A 22,480-nucleotide genomic window follows, 5' to 3' on the forward strand; every position below is an offset into this window, starting at 1 on the left:
AAAACTACATGAAATCAAGCCTCTAAACAGAGTTTGATAAAATGAATCCATTCTCCAGTTCAAGACAGACTGGAAAAACTTCAAGAAAAGTCAATCTCACTGGGATGAAAAGGCTGTTCAGCCCAGTTCAGTTAGACTCTGGGAAAGCCAGTGAGAGGGTCTTAATCACAGCAAATCAGCAAATTAGACCTTTGGTGCTGGCTCAATCAAAGAGTAAATCAGTGGGGCAGCCTTCAGTCCTGAGACTGAAACTCAGAAGGCAAATTTTGGAAACCAGGCTGTTTCCTGAAGAGAGCAGGTAAAGCTACCGGTTGCAAACACAAGGGGTCCTATGCTCAAAGTCAAAACTCAGAACAGCATAGGAAGCTTCAGACAATGCTCCATTTACCCCAGGAGCAGAGCTCAATCATAAAAATTAAAAAAAAAAAAAAAAAAAAAAAGAGGAAATACTAAACGAAAGGGAAAGAAAATGAGCAAGAAAAAGAACGTTTACCCTAGAAGGTACTGTGGTAACAGTGCAGACCAAAACACAAACTCAGATGAGAACAAAATGTGCACAGAAGAAATCTCAAAGAGTGGTATAAATTGGTATCAAGCCCAAAGAGTCTTCTTGGAAGTGCTCATAAAAGACATTAAAAGGCAAATAAGAGAGAAAATAAGAAAATAAGAAAAAAAAAAAAAAAAAAAACGAGAAAGGAAATGAGAGGTATGAAAGAGAAAATCAACAAGTTGGAAAAGGAAGGGAAAAAAAATTATCTGAAGAAAACACTCCCTTAAACAATAAAATTAACCAAATGGAAAAAGAGATATAAAATATATCTGAAGAAAATTACACTTTAAAAATTAGAACAGGGTAAATAGAAGCTAATGACTCTGTGAGACAGCAAGAATCAGTCAAACTAAAAAGAATGAAAAATGGAAGAAGATGTGAAATACCTCTTTGGATAAACAGCCAACTTGGAATATAGATAGATAGAAGAAACAATTTAAAATTATTAAATTTAAAATTATATATATAGTTTAAAGGTTTAATTGTTTGCATCCATAGATGGGAAAATGATACCTGTAATTCTTGAGAACTGTATCTGTCAATGGGGCAGACAGAAGGGGGCATCATGTGAAGTGAGAGTGTAATTGTGGATAGACTTTGATGTGTTGATATTAAAGAAAAAGACATTAAGGGGTGAAAAATGATCTGTATTTGAAAAAGAGGAAAGAGGAGATATAATGTGACAATTAGTTCACATGGGGAGGTATAAAAGACGTATTATAATTGAGTGAAAGAAAGAAGGAGTGTGACCATTATCTGAAGCTTGATCTCATAAGTTTTGGCTGTAAGAGGAAATAACTTAATCATTTAGTTGGGTTTAGAAATTTATCTGACCCTATAAAGAAATATGAGGAGAAAGAGGAAAGAAAAGGAAGGGACAGAACACAAGGGAAGGCAGAAACACTGGGGAAAAGGTAAGAGAAGGGGTAAAGGGAAGAGTGAGTGGAATGTGTTAAAAAGACTACTAAGAGCAGGGGAGAGGAGTAATAGGACTTAAGGTGCAGGGTAGGGTGGATAAAAAATAACAGGACTAAAGACAGGAAAGATAGAACAAAAGTATATACAGAGGAGAAAATAGGATGGAGGGAAATACAGTTGGTAATCATAATTGTGAATGGGAACAGGATGAACTCTCCCATAAAATCGAAGTGAATAGCAGAGTGGACTAAAAAACAGAATCCTACAATATGTTGTTTACAAAAAACACATGTGACACAGAATATATATGATGATATACTTAGAGTATCCTAGAAAATCATTCAAAACCCTACTGGAAAAAATTCAAAGCTTTAGCAAAGTTGCAGGATATAAAAGAAACCCACACAAATCATCACCTTTTCTATATATTACTGACAAAACCTAGGAAGAGAAATTCCCTTTAAAATTACTGTGGACAAAATAAAATACCTGGGGCTCAGCCTTCCACAACTAACCCAAGAACTATATGAACACAATTGCAAAACACTTCACACACAAAGTCAGATCTAAGCAATTTGAAAAATATCGATTGCTCATGGGTAGGCCAAGTCAACATAATAAAAATGAGAATTCTGCCTAAATTGGTCTACTTGTTCAGTGCCATATCAATCAAGCTTCCAAAAATTATTTTATAGAACTAGAAAAAATAATAACAAAAATCATCTGGAAGAAAAAAAGGTAAAGAATATCAAAGGAATTAATGAAAAAAAATAGAAAGTACCAAACTTATAACTATATTATCAAGCAGCAGTCATCAAAACCCATTTGGTACTTACTGGCTAAAAAAGAGAAAGGTGGATCAGTGCAATAGATTGGATACACATGATACAATAATCAAGGCCTATAGCAATATAATATTTGATAAACCCTCAAACTTCAGTTTCTGGAGTAAGAAGTCACTAGCTGATAAAAATTGTTGGGAAAACTAGAAAATAATATGTCAGAAATTTGGCATAGACCTATATCTCATACCTCATACCAAAGTAAGGTCAAAATGCATACATGATGTGGACATAAAGGATGATACTATAATCTAATTATGAGAACAAGGGATAATTTACCTATCAGATCTTTGAAGAACGGAAGAATTTATGGCCAAAAAAACTAGAGAACATCACAAAAAGCAAAATGGACAACTTTGATTACAGATTAAAAAAAATAGTACCAAGCTAGAAAAATCTTTACATCCAGTTTTTGTGATAAAAGTCTAATTTCTAAAATATATAAAGAATTCTGTAAAATTTATAAGAATAAAGTCATTCCCCATTTGATAAATGGTCAAAGGATTGTAACAGACAATTTTCAGATGAAGAAATTAAAGAAATTTTTATATGGAAAAATGCTTTTAATCGCTATTGATTAGAGAAATGCAAATTAAAACAACTCTGAGGTACTACCTCACATCTGTCAGATTGGCTAAGATGAAAGGAAAAGATAATGATAAATGTTGCAGGAAATTGGGGAAAACTGGGTATTGGTGGAGTTGTGAAATGATGCAATCATTTTGGAGAGCAACTTGGAACAATGCCCAAAGGGCTAAAAAACTGTGATCCTTTGATCCAACAGTGCTATTACTGGGTCTATATTTCAAAGAAATCACAAAGGATGGAAAAAAGATCCACATAGGCAAAAATGTTTGTAACAACTCTTTTTGTGGTAGCTAAGAATTGAAAAATGAATAGATGCTCATCAATTGGGGAATGGCTGAACAAGTTGTGGTATATAAAGTAATGAAATATTATTGTTCTATAAAACATGATAAATATAAAAAATATTGAATAAGCTGATAGAAAGGCCTGCAAATATATATATATATATATATATATATATATAAACTGATGCTGAGTGAAACAAGCAGAACCAGGAATATATTGTGTATAATAACAGTAAGAATGTGCTATAATCAACTATGAAAGAATTGGTTCTGCTCAGTGACTCAGTAATTCAAAGAAATCCCAATGGATTTTGGACAAAAAATGCCATCTGCATATAAAAAAAGAAGTAAGGAAACTGAATGTACATTAGCACATTCTATGTTCACTTCTTTTTTCTTTTTTTTTTTTTAATCTTTCACATAATTTTTCTTTTTGCTTTGATTTTCTCTCCAAATATGATTCATAAAGCAATGTGTATTAAAAATAAAAAAAAAAAAACTTACCAGGAAAAAAAAGCACACTTAGAAGGAAGGGGGCCAAGGAAAGAGAAGCAATAATGTTGCATCTAATAATATCAACTAAATAGGAAGATTCAAGACATTTTCTCAGAGGAAGAAAAGAACATGAGTAATAAGGGAGAAAATCTGTGATAATTTGGAAGAAGAAGCTTTCTGAATGAATGCACAGAATGTAGGAATATGCTTAGTCATAATATGATGGTTTTTTGACCATCATGAATCTAATACAAGGAAGTTAAAAATAGTTTCCTCTTTTATTCTATTGAAGTAGAGTAACCCTGGACCCCTGTGAGAAATTTCTGAGGGGCAGGGGTGGGAATATAATTAAGATTTAGAGGCTTGCATAATTTGAGAGTCAGGTAGTTGAGAATGGCAGGAAAAGTGACTTGTAGCTATCTATAATTGTAAATTCTTTCTGTGAAGGTAATCCACAAGATTATGTCTATGTCTAATCCTGATAGCTTCCTAATGGTGTTATTTTAGTACGTGGGGTAAAATGATTAAAATCCTATCTCATGTTATATTTGAATGAAAGAATTCTAAACTCTGGAATTCTTCATATGGGAGAAGAAGGCACTAAGGGTCAGAATGGGCAATGTACAAACAAAATAAGAGGAAAGAGAAAATGGTATATAATAATATTAACAATAACATATTTATATAATACATCATTTGGCAGCCATTGTCCTAATCTCTTTACAAATATTAATTCATTTGATTCTTATACCAATCCTTGAAGGTAAATGCTATCATCCCTATTTTATAGATGAGGATACTGAAGTTATGTGGCTTGCCCAAGATCACACAAGCTAGCTAATATTGGAAACTAAATTTGAATTTGAGTCTTTCTAACTTCAGGGCTAAGGGCTCCATCTATTGCACCATGCCTGCCTCAAATGAGGAAGCATGAAATAATGAAAGGGATATGGGATTTGGAGTCAGAAAATATGGCTTCAAATCTTTAGGTCTTGGTTCTTTATCTATAAAATAAGGGATCTGACTATGTAGCCTGAAAGATCCCTTCTAGTTTAAAATGTAAGATTCTATGACCACTGGCTAGTTGAGCAAATCTGTGGTCATTAAGGTAACATACTTTATGTGTAGGAGATTGCAGAATAATTGAAAGTGCTGAAAATGAGTAAGGGGAGCTATACAAGTATTATTATAAGAATCTTAGGATAAGTAGATTAAATTGCTTTTAAACTGCCCTTGACAAATTCAGTGATGTGACATTGTAATACTCAATTCTGAATTGTAAGAGACAATATTATACGGAATCTCTACCAATTTAATAGCATGAACAAATATGAATTCAGAATATTATAAGAGAAAAAGACAAAAAATCATAAATGTTTCTTTTGTGTTCCTATGGTGTACTATGAAGGTATCATATATATATGATATATAATAGATAATGTAGAGAGTATCATATCACTGGCACAAGCAAAAAACATATAAAATTGGACCAAGGATAGAGCTCTGAATTATAGGGATCTGCATAGTCAAAAATTATATTTAAATTTAGAGTCATAATTTTTAAAAGTCTCAAACTTTTCTTTTACCAGTGTGTGTGGAGCATGTACATATGTATATATGTGTGTGAGTATACTTAAGTATACACATATGTAAGTATACTTAAACATATAGATATGTAGAGTATAAATTAAAGTACATACATACATATGTACATATGACATGCATATATACATACTTAGAAGATAAGGGCCATGCTAGTGACTTTTAAAAATTATAACTTTAATATAAAATGTGTATAAGTATAAGGATAATTACATATGTAATGCATGTTGAGTTTCAGGTTCTTATATGACTGTTTTGTCTTCATCAATTTAGGTTCATTATTACTATTTCCAACTGGTTTCCAGTCTGATCAAAATTAATTTAACAATAGAGATGTGATTAAGCAACCCTTTCAATCTTATGGACATTTATAAATAAATATATTGTACTGGAAATTTTTTAAATGTGTCTATTTTCAAAAATAATATAATTGATTTCCATTTCCTATAATTTTTAGCTTATCAGCTAAAGAAGTGCCAGTCTCCACCAACAGTTCCTCAGGCTGAGATACTTACTGAAGATAATGAATTTGAAATAGGTAATATATTCCATCCATTTCCCTTATGCATTTATATCACTTAAACTGTATTATGTTCTCTATAAATCATGATTTCAAATTAGTAGAAGTATAACTTTGTTAATTTGTTACTATGTAATTAAAAAAACTTTCAGGTATTTCTGGTGTCGTTTTCTATTAATGGAATTGTCTTATTACATGAGATTTTTTCCCTTTTCCAATTGTGAATATCCTTATACTTTTTTATTTAATAGTAATAAACAATTATATAATACTTGAAGTTTTCAATATGATTTACATATATTATTTTAAAATATTTCTGATAAGTTTTTGGTTTATTCTTTTGTCTGAAATATAATTCTTTTTGATTGGGAGATATAGACAATGTATGGAACAAGAAATTTAAAAAAAATAATTGTAGTGATTTTGTAATTCCATTATTATGGATATACCCCATATCAGTCCTAATATCAAGCTACTCAAGTCTTGTCAACATGTGATTCCTTTCCATGTTCTTCTATAGGCTCTGTACTTAATACTTCTATAGTGTGTTGTAGATCTAAGACTAAACACTTGAATGGTGCTATTATCACTTTCTTGCTACATGACTCCACCAGTGTTAAAACTATAACCAAGTTTAAACTGACCCCTTCACTGAGGATGACATTGAATTATATTTAATTGATATTATTTTGAAGTTCTAACTTTGTGGTTTTTATTTTGGACTCTTTAAGTGCTTAATATCACCGTGAGGAGTAATGAACATATATGTCCAGTCTCTAAGCTCAGTTGACTCTAAAATGGCAATCAGGATGAGGCTATAATCTTCCATTTAATAATTTTACTCCCACATTCCTTTGGTCCACACAAAGTAGCTTTCAGCTTTCTTTATGTTCCTCAAACATGACACTGCACTTTCCAACTCTTTTACTAGCATCTTTGTACTGGTTATTCTCCTTATTTGGAACATATTCTTAAATCACCTCCACCTCTTAGAATTCCATTTCTTTGAAAACTCTACTAAAGAGACATTTTATGTTCAGGTTTTCCTGGGCTTTTGGCTATTTAGTTACCTTTTTTTCCCCAACATTTTCTTGTACACATTTGGTTTAGATTTACTTATGTGCATATGTCTTATCACCCACATAGAATATATGCTCCTAGAATACCACGATTGTTTAACTTTTGTTTTTTGTATTCCCTATACTAAGCACAGTTCCTGCACTTAGTAGGGACTTAATAGATGTTTAGTGATTGATACATTCAACATTGAGTAATGATAGCCCTTGCCTCAAAGAAACATAAGCTAATAGACATTGTTATTGCTGTTGTTATTCCTAATAATTATGATAATGGTAAATGAGCAAGAAGCATAATTTGGAGGATAGAAAGTTAGAAAATCCTGGATTAAAATATTGCCTTTAACACATACAGGCTTCGTGACACTGGACGAGTTACTAAATCTCTCACTGTTCCTGTGCAGTTTTCTCTGGCTGTAAATTGTAGAATGTGACCATTTGCATTAGTAAAGAGAGATTCTGAACTTCTTCTTGAACAATTGTCTATTCTAGATAAAATCATTGCTTTGGATAATAATGATGAAAGCACACATTAATCAGATGCTCAAAACAAAGGGCTTCAAGATTAAATAGCAGGAAAAAAATGTGTATTTCTAATTGGCAGGATCAGAGAAAAACATCTTGGAGGAGTTGGCCTTTGAGCTGGCCTTTTAATTCATATAAGGATATTAGTATGGAATTATATGACCAAAATGAACACTGTGATACCACTATCCAAATGTCTGAAAAATTTACATAACTGGTAACAATGTAGGACAGGGAAAAATATTTTTATAGAATGTGTCAGATCTTTTTTGAGGAAAAAACAATATATTAATTATTGAAAATAGCATCTTCTTGGGACATGGAGGACTAAAAATGTGTGTATATAATTAAATAAAAAAAAAAAGAATTGCATACTTGACGTTAAAAGGCCTGGATTTATTTTAAATGGTTTTTATACATGTAAATATATTCACATATGTCACTTTGCTATTTCATAAATAAAACAATTGCAAGAAAATTTTATTAATTTTTCTAGGTGATTTTGTGAAGTACCAGTGCCTTCCTGGTTACACACTGTCAGGAACTGATACTTTGACCTGTAAGCTCAGTGCTCAGTTGCAATTTGAAGGATCTCCCCCAACCTGTGAAGGTAAGTTCTTTCCTACACTAAAAAAATAAAAATAAATCTATTCAGCATGGATGGCTTTATATGGATTGATACTAGTTGGATTTAAAGATTTGGCAACATTGTAGGCTATGCTTCTGGTTCACTCCCACATCTCTCTTCTGCTGCTTATTAGCTGTTTAACCTTGGACAAGTCAGTGAACTTCAACACCTTACCGGGAAATAATGCTTTTTCTGAGGGATAGTGAGAAACTAAAATAGAACATATGATCCCCTAATTTCCCTTCAATATCTAAGATCTATGAAACTATATAGTGTCAAAATTTGAGTATATTTAATTTTAAGATTTTTAATTTAGTTTAGTTTTTTCATTTCTCAATCACTTTGATTTTAAGACCTATATAGTTAGTTGTTTGGTGTTATGTATAATATAATTACCCAAAATGCAAAATACAAAAAGGAAACACTACTTCTGTGATGATTGACAAATGTGTTTACTTCTTATGGACTAAAGCATTTTGTCAACACCATTTCAGTGTTTTGGTGCATCTAAGAAAAATATACTTTTAAATTAAACACGGTCTACCTTGATTCTGTAATACTCAAATACAATGTCTTATAGGAGTATTTTCCTGCGTCCTTTAGTTCATAATTCATCTTTCTTCTTCCAAATTATTTTTCCAGCTCTGTATATATCTTGTAGGTTCATAGTTATTTTCTCTAACTTATTTGAAAGGTCCTTCAGGGCAGGTGCTGTTTTTACTTCCCTTGTACTCTTAGCACTTAGCACAGTATTTATCTTAGAATAAGCACTTAATAAAGCTTGTTAACCTATTGATAGATTTTGCCAGATATATTTCATTTTGACTTAAATGAGAATGATCCATGAAAACCTCAGAGTTGCATTTTGCCAGTGCTATCTGGAAAAAACGTTTTCTCTATATATGTTAATGAATAAAGACTAGAGGAAATTACTTTAAGGCCACCCTTAGTTATCTGTCACATTAGTGGATTGTCATTCTCTTTGTTATATTACTCAGCTACACATATCTATGTCTTAGCACTGGATTCACAACTCAGAGCTTTAGATGAACATTATGGAAAAAGGCTGATTCAGTTATTTTAATTGAAGAATAAATAATTAGTTGGAGGAAAAAGAAATAGGAATTTGAAGTGGATATAAAAGAGATTTGACAACTAGCTGGCTTCCCCTCTTCTAGAAAGCACTAGGGATAAGCCTTCAAAAATGACCAAGACAATTTTCTTATATACATTTAAGATAATGAAGATGTATTTTCCAGAGGTCCTAGTTGACAGCTTTTGCCAGTTGTTTACTGAACTTTTCCAATTTTCCTGTAGGTACAGATGCATCTTAAGAACTAATCTCAATTATTCATGAATCTTAAGATGTGAATCTTCAACTGTTCTGGAAATCCTATAATGTACCAGAAATCACATGCTTTGTGTTTGATGCTTTATTTTCCTTTTGAAGGCCAATATTACTAAATAATATTATGTGGAAGTATAATAACTCAGAACAGGAAATTATCAAATAATAAGTGGCAAATTCTTTTAGAAGGTGTTTTTGACAGAAACCACAAGTAGATGCTTTCCTGTAATGGAGTAAGAGGAGAGGGAAGGAGGTTTTTTCAGTTCCTTGTGGGGATGCTGTGTACTTTTGAATGTGTGAATGCTACACAAGAAAAAAAAAAGCACAACAACAAATCCACAATCTAGCAACAATTCAGCTATAGGAAAGCCTGCCATCACTTCAAAGCTTCCAATGTAAGTGGGTGTTACTCTTGGCAACAGTATACATGAATGGACATGAAGGAATCAAGCAGATATGAAAGGAAAAAGAGAAGCAAAATGAATCAGAAGAAATATTGCTACTTGATGAGGGAGATTTCTAAATTCATTTTTGAGTGTGAATATGGAGGGGGAAATGAAAATAGATAGTAGAATATAATAATACAATAATTTAAATTACATTTATCTTTTTGTCTCATCTTTTTATTTGTTAAATTAAGACTATTTTAATAATTTAAGGTCAATGCACTGCTTTTCAAGGGAATGGATTTTAAAATTTATTGAAAAAAAAAAGACCTTTCTAAACTGTTAGATTGAAAATTCAAAGAAAGCTCCTTTTTTTCAGGGAGCCACAGAATTCCAATTCTGCAATTATAGTAAAAGAAGATCAGTTTCTACATGGGCATACACACTCAGCTTGATAGTTCCAGAAGTTAATAGTGCTGGTATTTCAGATAGATAATGCCACTTGCTAATGGAAGAATTTATGATGAGCATACTTCCCTAATAGACACATTTATGATAGTGATGAGACAGACATGTAATTCAAATATTCCAAATTCAGATGTGTATTGGGACTGAGTAATAGAAAGTAGACTTGATTCTTTAACATGACACCAGTGCAGACAAGAGAGACCATAACAATATTCCTCTACTCAATGATTGAATCAGTAGAGATGTTAAATTCTATAAAAATATAGAGTTTATATAAATCTTTAACTATATACATTCATATTTTTAATACAGGAAAATTGACAGAATTTTTAATTTAAGATATAATGTATTCAAATAAAAAATGGAAATTTGCTGACCACTCAGTCATGAAAACAATAACCTTTTAACTATGAAACTCCCTTTTGTGAATAATCAGTCAAATTATCTCTCCTTTATCATTACTTGCAGTTTTCTATTTTTAAGTATGCAATTTTTTCCATGATAAATTAATATTTTAAGGGGTATTTCAAAGGATTGTTCTTCTAATGCCAACTTCATTTTCTAAGTTTTAACAATTGTATCTGTTTGAATTTTATTTTGATTTAAATTAAATACACTTTCAAAATTTACTGCATAGATTTATGAACATTTCTTTAAAGGGGGAAATGGAGTTATCTTAAAATCTTTATAGTTTCTTCCAAAGAAATTCCATCTAATATGAGATAACTTCTATAGATAAAATTTTTATCCTTTGGGCAAATAAATCTGTCTCTCTCATTAAAGAATAAGTGATAATAAATCTTTTGGGACATTTTGATTAAATTAAAATCAATATTACAACATGACTATTTCAGAGACTCTTCTATTTATTTATGAACTATCATTAATAGTGTGTACCTTGCACTAAATTGTTCTATAAATAAAATATCACTGAAGGGTATTTTTTATTTAAAATTGAATAGTAAATATAGGAATTAGGAATGCATATTTAGTTTAAGGCTTTTTCTTGGTTCATATGCACAAATTATTTTTTTTCTGTGGTTTAATTTTGATGCCATAAGATAGGAAAAAATAATTATGTGTATTAAAAATAGAATTCTCCTAAGAAGACAGGTGGTGCTATCTAAATAATGATAGTATTGTCATGTTTTCCTGAAAATTGTGGCATGATCTTGAGTATAATTGAGGCAGTGTACCAAAAAAAAAAGTCTATCTTCTTTTTTCTGTTATCATAATGTAATTTATTATGAACTTGCTATTTCAAAATGTTTAAATGTTATCCTCTTATAGAAAAGAAAGATTGAATTGCAATACAACACACCCAGCATTCATTTATTTATTCATGCATTCTGGAAATATTGCAGGTTTAGGACAGGGAAGAAGATTTGAGGCTTCAAGTCATACAGTATCTACTTGCCTTGGAAAATTAGAATCATGAAATAATTTTGTAGTTGAATTTTCATTGCAACAATTAAAAAAAATTGTTTTTGCATCTCATATATAGATTATTTCCATTTCATGAAAGTTTTCTAGCAATGTGTAAGATAAGTAAAGCTACAATTTAGTGATCTCATCTGAAAGTTAGTGAATATTTCATATCTATAGCAACCCCTCTCTTCTCTACTAAAAAATAAAACGAAAGAAATCTACTTTCTGAAACTGCTACTCTGTATTCAATTAGAAACAATAATAAAGAAACAAAAGAAAATAAATTTCTTGTGACAAATATATAGTCAAAATAACAAATTTCCTTAATAACTGTAAAAAGAAAAAGAAAATCAAATCCATCACCTCTCTGTAATAAATAGTATGTTTTTTCATTAATTGTTTAGAAACATGAATAGTTATTGTATTGATAATAGTTCTTATGGAACTAATATATTGGAGTGGGGGACTTGCACACTTGCTAAAATGATTGCTATATGTCATTGAATTTCTACTTCAATGATCAAAATATGGAATATATACTATGGGAAATACATTTAAAACCTCTCATATTACTATTTGATCTTCCCAATTACAACCGACTCCCACCTTCTAATGAATTCAGGATGAGAGGTGTTACCTTGCATTGTTTTCTTGGAAGAGACATTAAAAAAGATTTATTTCAAACCTTCCTCCATATTTATAAACAAGATGGAGGTAGCAAAGATGCAATATACGGTTTACTGTCTTCTACTGTGCCATTGTCCCTTCCTTCATGTTAGTATTCATCCCTTAAATGTTTGTTCTGTGATCTGATAAGTTTCTAATTATCAGAAACTATTTGGATTATTTTAACAACATTTATTTGCTAGACATCCTGATTTCTAGCTTTTTTGGGGAGGTATATATAATTTTCCCACTTACATGTGAAAAACTTTTTTACACTTGTTTTTAAAACTTTAAGTTCCAGTTTCCTTCCCTACCTTCTTCCTCCTTCTTCTTGAGAAGGTATATGTGAAATTATGCAAAACATTTCCATAATCTGAAAGAAAACATAGATATCCACCTCCATCCACCCCCCCCAAAAAACTTAAGAAAAATAACATTTTTTTCAGGAAAGTAAGCTACAATCTCTATTCAGACCCAATCAGTTCCTTCTCTGTATATGAATAGCATTTATTATCATAAGTTCTTTAGAGTAGATCATTGTATTGCTTAGAATAACGAAATCATTTACAGCTGATCATCCCATAAAATTGCTATTACTTTGTACATAGTATGTCATTTTGCATGAACTCATGGATGACTTTCCAGGTTTGTTTGTTTGTTTGTTTGTTTGTTTGTTTGTTTTTGGAATGTACTGCTTATCATTTTTTACAGAACAATAGTATTTCATATTAATCACATACCACAATTTAATGAGCCATTCAGCAATGGATGGGTATTACTTCAATTTCTAATTCTTTGACCTGAGAAGAGAGCTGCTATAAATATTTTTATACATATAGGATTTTTTTCCTTTTTTTAAAAATCTCTTTTGGTATTTATGCTAGTAGTAGTATTGCCAAGTCAAAGATAGGATGATTTTATAGCCCTTTGAGCAAAGTTCATATCTTTTGCTCATTTATCAATTGGGGAAAGGCCTTTTTAAAAAAAAAAATAAATTTGACTCAGTTTCCTATACATTAGAAAAAAGATACCATCAGAGAAACTTGCTTCAGAATTCTTTTTCACAATTACTATTGCTAACTGACACTCTCAATTTTTTTTTTTTTACAGTCATTATTTAAAGGAATTTGGAGGAATATGGGGGAAAGCTTGGCTGAATTCCTGCTGTTACTATACCATCATGACTCCATGATTTTGTTTCTTAATAGGTCCTTTCTGAATAATATTTCACTGAATGTAATACAGTTCTCTTGAATAAAATATAACTTATATGTCTATATTGGTCTAAGATTTAGGATACAAATTCTTCACAACAATCTTATGAAGTAGATAATCTATCATTCATGTGAACTTGAGGCTCACTTCCAAGAAGTGTAATTGATTTACTCAAAGTCAGGTTCTAAACCTTAGGACCAAAGATCTTTCCACAACATCTCTTAGATAGAAAAATTTAAAAGGATAGGATTGTGGCAAAACTACATGGATAAATAAAACTATCCATCAACAAATAATTTCTCTAAACAAATATGTATAATATACCAGTATTTTATTATGTTGATAAATCAGAAAATAATTATTGAATATTTCCCCCACTTTAAGGGATTCTAATTCGTTGAATTTTCAGTTTTGGACTCTTTCAAGAAGGGAAATAATATATTTGTCTTCTTTTCCTTAGCTCAATGCCCAGCAAATGAAGTCCGTACTGAGTCTTCTGGAGTGATACTGAGTCCAGGCTATCCAGGCAATTACTTTAATTCCCAGACTTGCTCCTGGACCATTAAAGTGGAAGTAGGCTATAATATCACTATCTTTGTCGAAACATTCCAGAGTGAGAAGCAGTTTGATGTGCTGGAAATATTTGATGGTAAGTAATCCTTTAACATTGGGAAAAAACAATGTATATAGAATATAAAATACCTTTAAATCTCTCAACATTTGGGGAGGGAAAGAGACTTTTCACTTTTTATGTCTCCAGTGCTTGGTACATGATAGCCACTTAATAAATTCTTGTTGATTGATTTATTTGACTAGGAATACAACAAAGGTATTTCCCCCAAAAGACAGTAAACCTTCAGGTGTTTGGAAGAGTTAGAGAATTAGTTGTTGTAGTTAAGCAGATATTTTTTTTAAAATCTGATTTTCTACATATATTTCTAATTTTTGAAGAATTAATAAGATGATATGCACTTAAATTTAACATTAAATGGATTATATCATACAATTATATAATTTAAAATTACAGAGTTTCAGAATTGGAGGGAATCACAAAAATTCTAGGACTCTACTCCAGTACCTTTCTAAAAAGAAAATCATTTTTATGTCATCCTTAAGAGATCATCCAGTCAAACTTAATGACCTTTCATGATGGAAAACCTAGCACCTCCTAAGGCAAGCTCATTCTACAGGAGGAGTTAGAGAGAAGGATACAGGCACATGAATTCTAATGATTAGATAATTGTTTTTACATTGAGCCTAAATTTACTTCTCTTTAACTTTTTTGAATTGAATAGTATTTTAAAACATTGAATATATTTCATTCTGTCATAATCCAAAGTTTATAATACTGGATCTCACAAAAAAATTAAATATTTTAATTGGTTTGATCAGTTAAAGTAAATGAATAGTTTAGTTTTTTTAACCAGTCATATAAGCCTATTGTTATTTTATCCAGACCTGTGATTTCATTCAAACAATTGACTTAAATTGTTTCCATATTAAATTATATGTTTATATAAACACTCAGATATTCATTCAAAAAACATTTAATCAAAGACTTAGTATATGCCCCTTATTTGTAAAGCCCTTTTAAGGTTTACTTAGTGCTTTCCTGACAACTATACATGTATTGTTGAACACAGTGCATGCACATGTGTAATCAATAAGCATTTATCAAGTAGCTCTTGTATGCCAGGTGTGGAGAAAGACTGAAATTGGGAATTAATTGGTATAGTGTACAGCACTGTACAGGAAATGAAATTTCCTCTCTTAACAATGCATAATATGTTTACTAAAGCTGATAGTTTGAGAGAACTTCAAAGAGTACTAAGTTAAATGACATATTTGCCTAGAGTAACAAAGCTAGCACATATCAGAGGTGATATTTGAACTTAGGACTTCATGGCTTTGAGACCAACTCTCTTATCTACCAGACAATACCAGGCATTCATATGTACTTATCTAAGGATAAATATACACATGCACATGCATATACATGTATACACACATGCATGTGTGTATCTTTCCAAGCATGTAATTTTTGAATCTAAGTTGCTGAATTTGAATTGCCACAATAAGCCCAAATGGTTGTGTAGAAAGGCACAACATGAAGTAATGATCACTATGCTATTATTTGCAGAACAACTAATAAATGACAGGGTTGAAGAATTTTTTCTTTCAAAAGATTACAGAGCTCAATAGAATTATTTATATTTAAATACATTTTGAGAATAAATAATGAAATAATTATGCAATATTGATGAGAATTTAGTCTTTAGAAAGAATATGGCCCAGTAGTGAACATCCATCAATTTCTAGCATGTAGTAGACAGATGTTAAAATGATTATATGTATCTGATATAAAATTGACTTTGTTGATGCAATTTCACCTTGTGAAATGTCATGCATTTGTAAAATCATTCAGATTGCTCACATAGCAAATGAAATTATCTAATTTGTCACTTTGAATTATGGCAGAATTAATTATATTATATTCTTATGATAGATTGGTATTTTGCCCAATATTGAACATTTTTTAAAAGTTGTACTGTAATTTTTCTTATCTGTCATTGCTGTATTTTTTTAACAATACAATAAACAGCATATCTATATCAATAAAACACACAAAAAAGTTATAATAAAACTTGTGTATTTATTAACTGTTATAGTAGGTCCTGTGGAAGATACAAATGTTAAATTATATGTTTATACACATGTATATCATATATGTACATGTATACTTGTGTATATATATGTATATTTGTACACTTATACACACATCTATATAAAATCTCTTATTTTCCATTATATAGAAAGCCTTCCGATTTTAATATAAGGAATATAAAACTAGGTGAAAAATCGTATCCATTGAAAACTTCTTATGCTCAGAAATTCTTCTTTAATAGGAGGTCAGATTTTTATGTATATGTGTGTACTTCATTTTAAGGTGAATTTTTTTACAGTAATACATGTCAAGTTCAGGACAAAAATTCTTTTATAGTCTTTCAGTTACCTGAATGACACTCTGAATGTATTAAGTTTAAATTTCAATCAGACAAGAAATATTACTTCTACCATTACTTTCTACTATTAGATAAGCAACAAATTTTAATATATTTTTAGCATATTGTAACCTTGAATGATTCATGGGAAAATTGAAAATATGTATGATGTTATTGGTGTAAATTCAATATTTTCTAACTTTTCCATGGTTCTCATTTTTTTAGTATTACTATGTTATGTGTCTAGACTTGCTTCTATACATATTTCAACAGCCCTTTTTGTGGAGGAAAAAAAAATGATACAGAATTCTAGAAATCCTAATTTTAAAGGCACTTCAGAGGCATCTATACCTATCTGACCTTTACCTAATTCAGAGTCCCAGCTACAGTATACCTGACGAGTGATTATAGAGCCTTTACTTTAAGAACTCATGTTAAAAAAAACCTACCTTTTCTAGGGACAGCAAGTTCTACTTTTGGATAACTTTAGGAAGATGTTCCTTAGACCTAATCCAAATCTGTTTCTTTGTGATTTCTGACCATTGTTTCTAATTTTGAACTCCAGGGACAAGCAGACTAAATCTCAACTATGTTACCACTAATTTGAATGTTATATATTCTTTTACTTCTATTCCCCTATTCTCCTGTCAAATCATCTTTTCTTCAGATTAATAATCCTCACTTCCTTTGTCAAGCCTATGACTTGCTTGGCCTGTTACCCTCTTCTGTGCTCCCCTGAGTAGATCTGGGTCAGAAATTTAATTTCCATGGCCTGATATCAAAATTATGCTTTCAATCTTACACTTTCTGCTAATGAACTTCCCAATACTATTGTGATTTAGTGACTTCATTATGGTCCATAGTAGTTTATTTTGACCTCTTCTAGGATTTATTTATCATACTTTTCTTGGCATGTAGCTATTTGTGTACATAATTCTCTATCCTCCCACTCTTCTTGATGAAAAATCTTTTAAAATAGGACCTATGAGATATATATCCATGTGTCCCTGTTCCTATATTACATGTGCTTCACTTTTTAAGATATCTGTGATTTCATCAACAGGGAACTCTTGATATCTCAATCTTATGTCTATATTCAGTTTCCCATGGCTGAATGCCTAATCTCTTCTTCTTTTGATGAATTTGTGTCTGTCTTTTAAAGTTTTTTTTTTTAATTCCATTTAGTTCAGTAAGATAGTCATTGTTATTATTTGTACTGATTTTTAAAATTCTTTAAAAATACTGTAAGATTCATGAAGGTAAGGACAACTACCTCTTCTCACTATCTAGTACTGTTTTCAATGTTTTGGAGGCACTTTATAAATGTTTGCTGATTGTATGATCAATGCTTTTTATTCTCTTTTTATTTAGGTTCTTCTGGGCAAAGTCCTTTGTTAGTACTTTTAAGTGGAAATCATACTGAACAATCAAATTATACAAGCAAAAGTCATCAGTTATATTTTCGCTGGTCAACTGATCATGCAACTAGTAAGAAAGGATTCAAGATTCGTTACTCAGGTTAGTGAACTTTATTTCAAATTAATTTAATGAAAAATCTTTCTAATATATGATTTTAAATGATTTTATCTATTTGATTTTACCTCTACATTTTGAAGGTAAACATCATCCATGTCATGAAAATAGCAAGGATAGTTTTGTTACTTAAAAAGTATGTTAGCAACACACAGGCATTGTTCTTTGATGGCTATTTAATTTGATTTTAGAAATATGCATATTATTTTTAAAACGATATACATACATACAAATATATATATATATAAATTTTGCACACTGCTTTACATAAACCATATCTTATTGAGCTTTACAACAACCCTTGGAAGTAGGTATTGCAGAGATAGCATAGTTTAATAAAATGAAAAGATTAGCTAAACCTGGAATCAGAAAAATCTAGTCAAAATCATGTTTCTGATACTAGTTGTATGATTATGAAATGATAATGATGGTGATTATGAGGAGAAGGAGAAGGGGAGAAAGAAGATAATAATAGCTAACAAATAAATAATACTTTAAAATTTGCAGAGTACTTATGTTCTTTCAATAATTCTGTGAAGTAGGTGCTGTTAATATGACCACTTATCAGATGAGAAAACTGAGACAGAAAGAGGTTAAATGACTTATCCAGAGTCACATAGCTTGTCTGGGGAAGGATTTGAATTTGAGTCTTCCTGACTCCAAATCTGATCCTCTGTTTAATGATCTACCAAATTCCTTACAAGGTAAAGTCACTTAACCTCTTCAAAATTTAGTTTCCTTATTTTTAAAATAGGAACTATTTGTAATTCACAGAACTTTCAAAATGACCAAATGAAGTAATATATCTAAAATTATATGGCAACATAAGCCTTTATTATTGATATCTTTCTATCATTTTATAGAAGAAAGTGAGACTCCAAAAGGTTAAATAACTTGCTCTCAATTACATGAATTCACAATCTGATCCAAAGTCTCTTTCCTCCCGATCAGAATTCTTTCCCCAAAGTCATGCTGCTTTTAGGGAGAATATCTGACTTTGTACTTAATTCTCTAAGGGCTAATGGTGCAGTGATCAAGAAATTACACTTATTTATGATTTTTTTTTTACTATGTAAACTTTTGAGCACTTTTTACCCCTTTAATATATCATTTGTTCCTTAAAATCGCAGAGCATGGACCAGTATGAAAGAAGATTAAACTTCTGCTATGTATCCTGCGAATTATTTTGTCCATCCCTTACCACTTGTTGTAATGGCAGATTATTCCCCTAAGAACTGCTGTTAGTGGGATCTGACCCATACCTAAAACAATTGTGTTGTCTTAGAAAGATATTCTTGCTAGAGAAAAGGCCACATTTTCATATTTGAGGCACAGAAACAAGATTTAAAATCTGAACAATAATGTATGACTCCAGAAAATTGTCTCAAAAATATTCCTTTTAGCTTACTTTCTTTTTCTTGAGAGGACAGTGTGTCATTAAAGGGTAGGTTTCCTTCACTTGTTGGTAAAGCTTGCTTCACCTGTAATTAACGGCAGCCCACATTAGCAAAGGGGAAACTGAATGCATTAGTCTATGTCAATAACAAGGTTTGAATCTTTCTGTGGGTGGTCCAGGACATGAAAAGGAAAAAACACCAGGTTTTTGAAAAGGCTATTTATTGATGCCCTGACAATTGTTATTAAATCAGCAGGTTTTCTCCTAAGTAAACTTAATGAATTTTTTCCAACCTTATCTCGCCCCTTTAAATTGGCCAGTCAACCAGTTTGCCAGAGTGAAGCTTGGGCAAATTTCCCTTCATTTATAAATCCATTAAAATGAGATTTAAAGAATAATAAAAATACACATTTAGGTAATTGCATCTCCACATTTATAATTTTGTATATATGTATACATATGTGTATATATTTACACATCTATATAGGTACATAAATTTGAGCATATTTATCTTCATAATAATTTGCTGTAGACAATATACTATACAACTAGTCATGGCCCTGTGTATATAGACATAACATTCAAATATTGTACATGTAAAAATTTTATGTCCACATCATACACTGCTATATAATCATTTCCCTATATGTACAATTTTCTAAATACAAAAATCCATGTGCATATTGTTTTTTGAAGTTAATAACATTTTACCAAATTGCAAGGTGAAAAAGCAAGTCAATTTTAACTTTCTGTCTGATTTGTACCCAGAGATTAAGACTACTAAGAGTACTTATAAGAAAAGTTTGTGTATTTTCATCCAACCATACATGCATTTGTATATTATTTTTGTGTCATATATAAGCATACCTCAGTGATATTATGAGTTTCATTCCAGACCACCAAAATAAAGTGAATATCACAATAAATAGATTCATGCTAATTTTCTGGTTTCCCAGTGCATATTAAATTTATGTTTATACTATACTGAAGTCTGTTAAGTGTACAATAGTATTGATATAAATTGTGTCCCCTTTTACCTTTGGGGGGGGTTCCTGATGTAAACTGTGTCCCCTTTGAGGGAAGATTGTTCCTCCCACTCAAAACTGTCCTGGGGATTCCTTCCAGACAACTCCCAGATAAGTTGTCTCATTCAACTGGAAATATTGGCCTGGGGCATAGTCAACATCCTCTACTGAGTAGCTCAAACTGCTCCCCAGCCCCAGGCCAAGATCAGTATTATGTCTAAAATATATATATATACACATACACACATATTAATTTAAAAATGCTTTACTGCTAAAAAAAATGCTAACGATTAACTGAGCCTTAGCAAGTGCTAATCTTTTTGCTGGTGGAGGGTCTTGCCTTACTGTGTGATGGCTACTGACTGATCAGAGTAGTTACTAAAGTTTGCAGTGGTTGCAAAAATTTCGTAAAATAAGTCAACAATGGGGGCATATATGTATGTATATGTATATGTGTACATATACATATATAAATATGTATATATAATGTATGTGTGCTGGATTATATAGAGATGTACCTGATACATAATATGCACACATTATATATACTGATATTCACATATACTATAAACATATATGGTGATACATAGTACATATATATATATATATATATATATATATATATATATATATATATATATTACATGTGTTACACATACATAAAAATACAATTTTTTTTACCTAGGTCATATAATAATTATCTGTGGTAGGATTTGAATCCAAATTTTCCTGGCCATCTATATTATGCTTCCTGTCTTAGGTCCTATCCACTTCTAGAATTCTGGGATTTCACTTGCCTTTTAAGACTTTGGGGAATATCACCCTATTAAATTATAATCAAGGTAATAGAATTAAGCTGGCTATCTTTTCCAATTTCCAGTGAAGGGAAGCTTTCCTCAGTTTAGTACAGATTTGTATTGGATTATTATTTTCAACAAGGAAACATTTGTTTTAAAACTCTGTTGTTTAAAAAAAATAGTCTATACAAATGGATTCTATGTTTCTGTTGAAAAGGAAAGCAGAACCAATGGGATATGTGTAGAGTACTTTATAACCATAAAGCATAAATGTTAGCTATTATGGTTGTCTCAGCAAAATATTCATATGCCTATTCTGAAAATTTTTGAAAAAGGCAGTAAATGCAACTATTACATAAATAAAACCTTTTGCATTAGCCTCCTAAATTTTCCACTTTTAGCTGTGTCTATTTTCTGTTTCTATTTTCTCTGCTTCTAGATATCTACACTTTCTATTTTTTCCTGCTTTATCTAGCTACTACCTGTCTTTGATAATCAGCTATTGTTGATTTTTTTTTTTTTTTGAGAGGGTTTCTTTCTCTATCCCTGAATGTTTCTCCTGGCCATTAGCTATTCACCATCAAATGGTTTCATTTCTTTAGGGATCTCATCACTTTTAACCAAAAGCAGAAAAAAGTAAAGCTATTATGAAAATGACATATATACTAGCAAATTATATTGATGTGAAAATGAATAATGCATTCCTCTCTGCCCCATCCTATAGGTTTATACACAAACATAAACATATGTGTACACATGCACATATGTGTGTGTGGGGATATTTACATAGATTTCATTCAAATTTTTGCTATGGCAATGACTGAAATAGCACTTGAACTTATGGTGATATGTAAATGTAGCTACATGGCAAAGTGGATAGAAGGCTTAAACCTGTAATTACTAAGACTGATCTTAGTGAATTCAAATCTGGCCTTAGTTGTTTACTAGTTAGGTGACCCTGGGCCAGTCATTAACTCTGCACAGTTCCTCATCTAAAAAAAAGGGGGACTAGAAAAGGAAATGAAAAAGCACTCAAGTATTTTTACAAAAAAATCCCCAAATGGAGTCACAGAGTTTCAAATACAACTGAACTTCAACAACTTAAAATATTTAGTAAATTGCTGATTTCATATATCAAAAAATTTAGAATACAACATGTTATGTTCTAGTTGGAAGATAAATGTAATC

General features: G+C 30.9%; 1 protein-coding gene across 2 annotated transcripts in view; it reads left to right on the forward strand.

Moving 5' to 3' along the window:
* The window catches only part of CSMD1 (CUB and Sushi multiple domains 1), a 2,563,917-nt gene that overhangs the window by 2,317,914 nt on the left and 223,523 nt on the right, over positions 1-22,480 (forward strand). For both annotated transcript variants that reach the window (XM_031949178.1, XM_031949179.1), the window contains exons 45-48: positions 5,737-5,817; positions 7,897-8,010; positions 14,000-14,188; positions 17,913-18,059. In XM_031949178.1, coding sequence (XP_031805038.1) covers positions 5,737-5,817; positions 7,897-8,010; positions 14,000-14,188; positions 17,913-18,059 — 531 coding nt within the window. The remainder of the gene's footprint in view (positions 1-5,736; positions 5,818-7,896; positions 8,011-13,999; positions 14,189-17,912; positions 18,060-22,480) is intronic.

This window comes from Sarcophilus harrisii, chromosome 2 (genome assembly GCF_902635505.1).
Source record: "Sarcophilus harrisii chromosome 2, mSarHar1.11, whole genome shotgun sequence".
Lineage (NCBI taxonomy): Eukaryota > Metazoa > Chordata > Mammalia > Dasyuromorphia > Dasyuridae > Sarcophilus > Sarcophilus harrisii.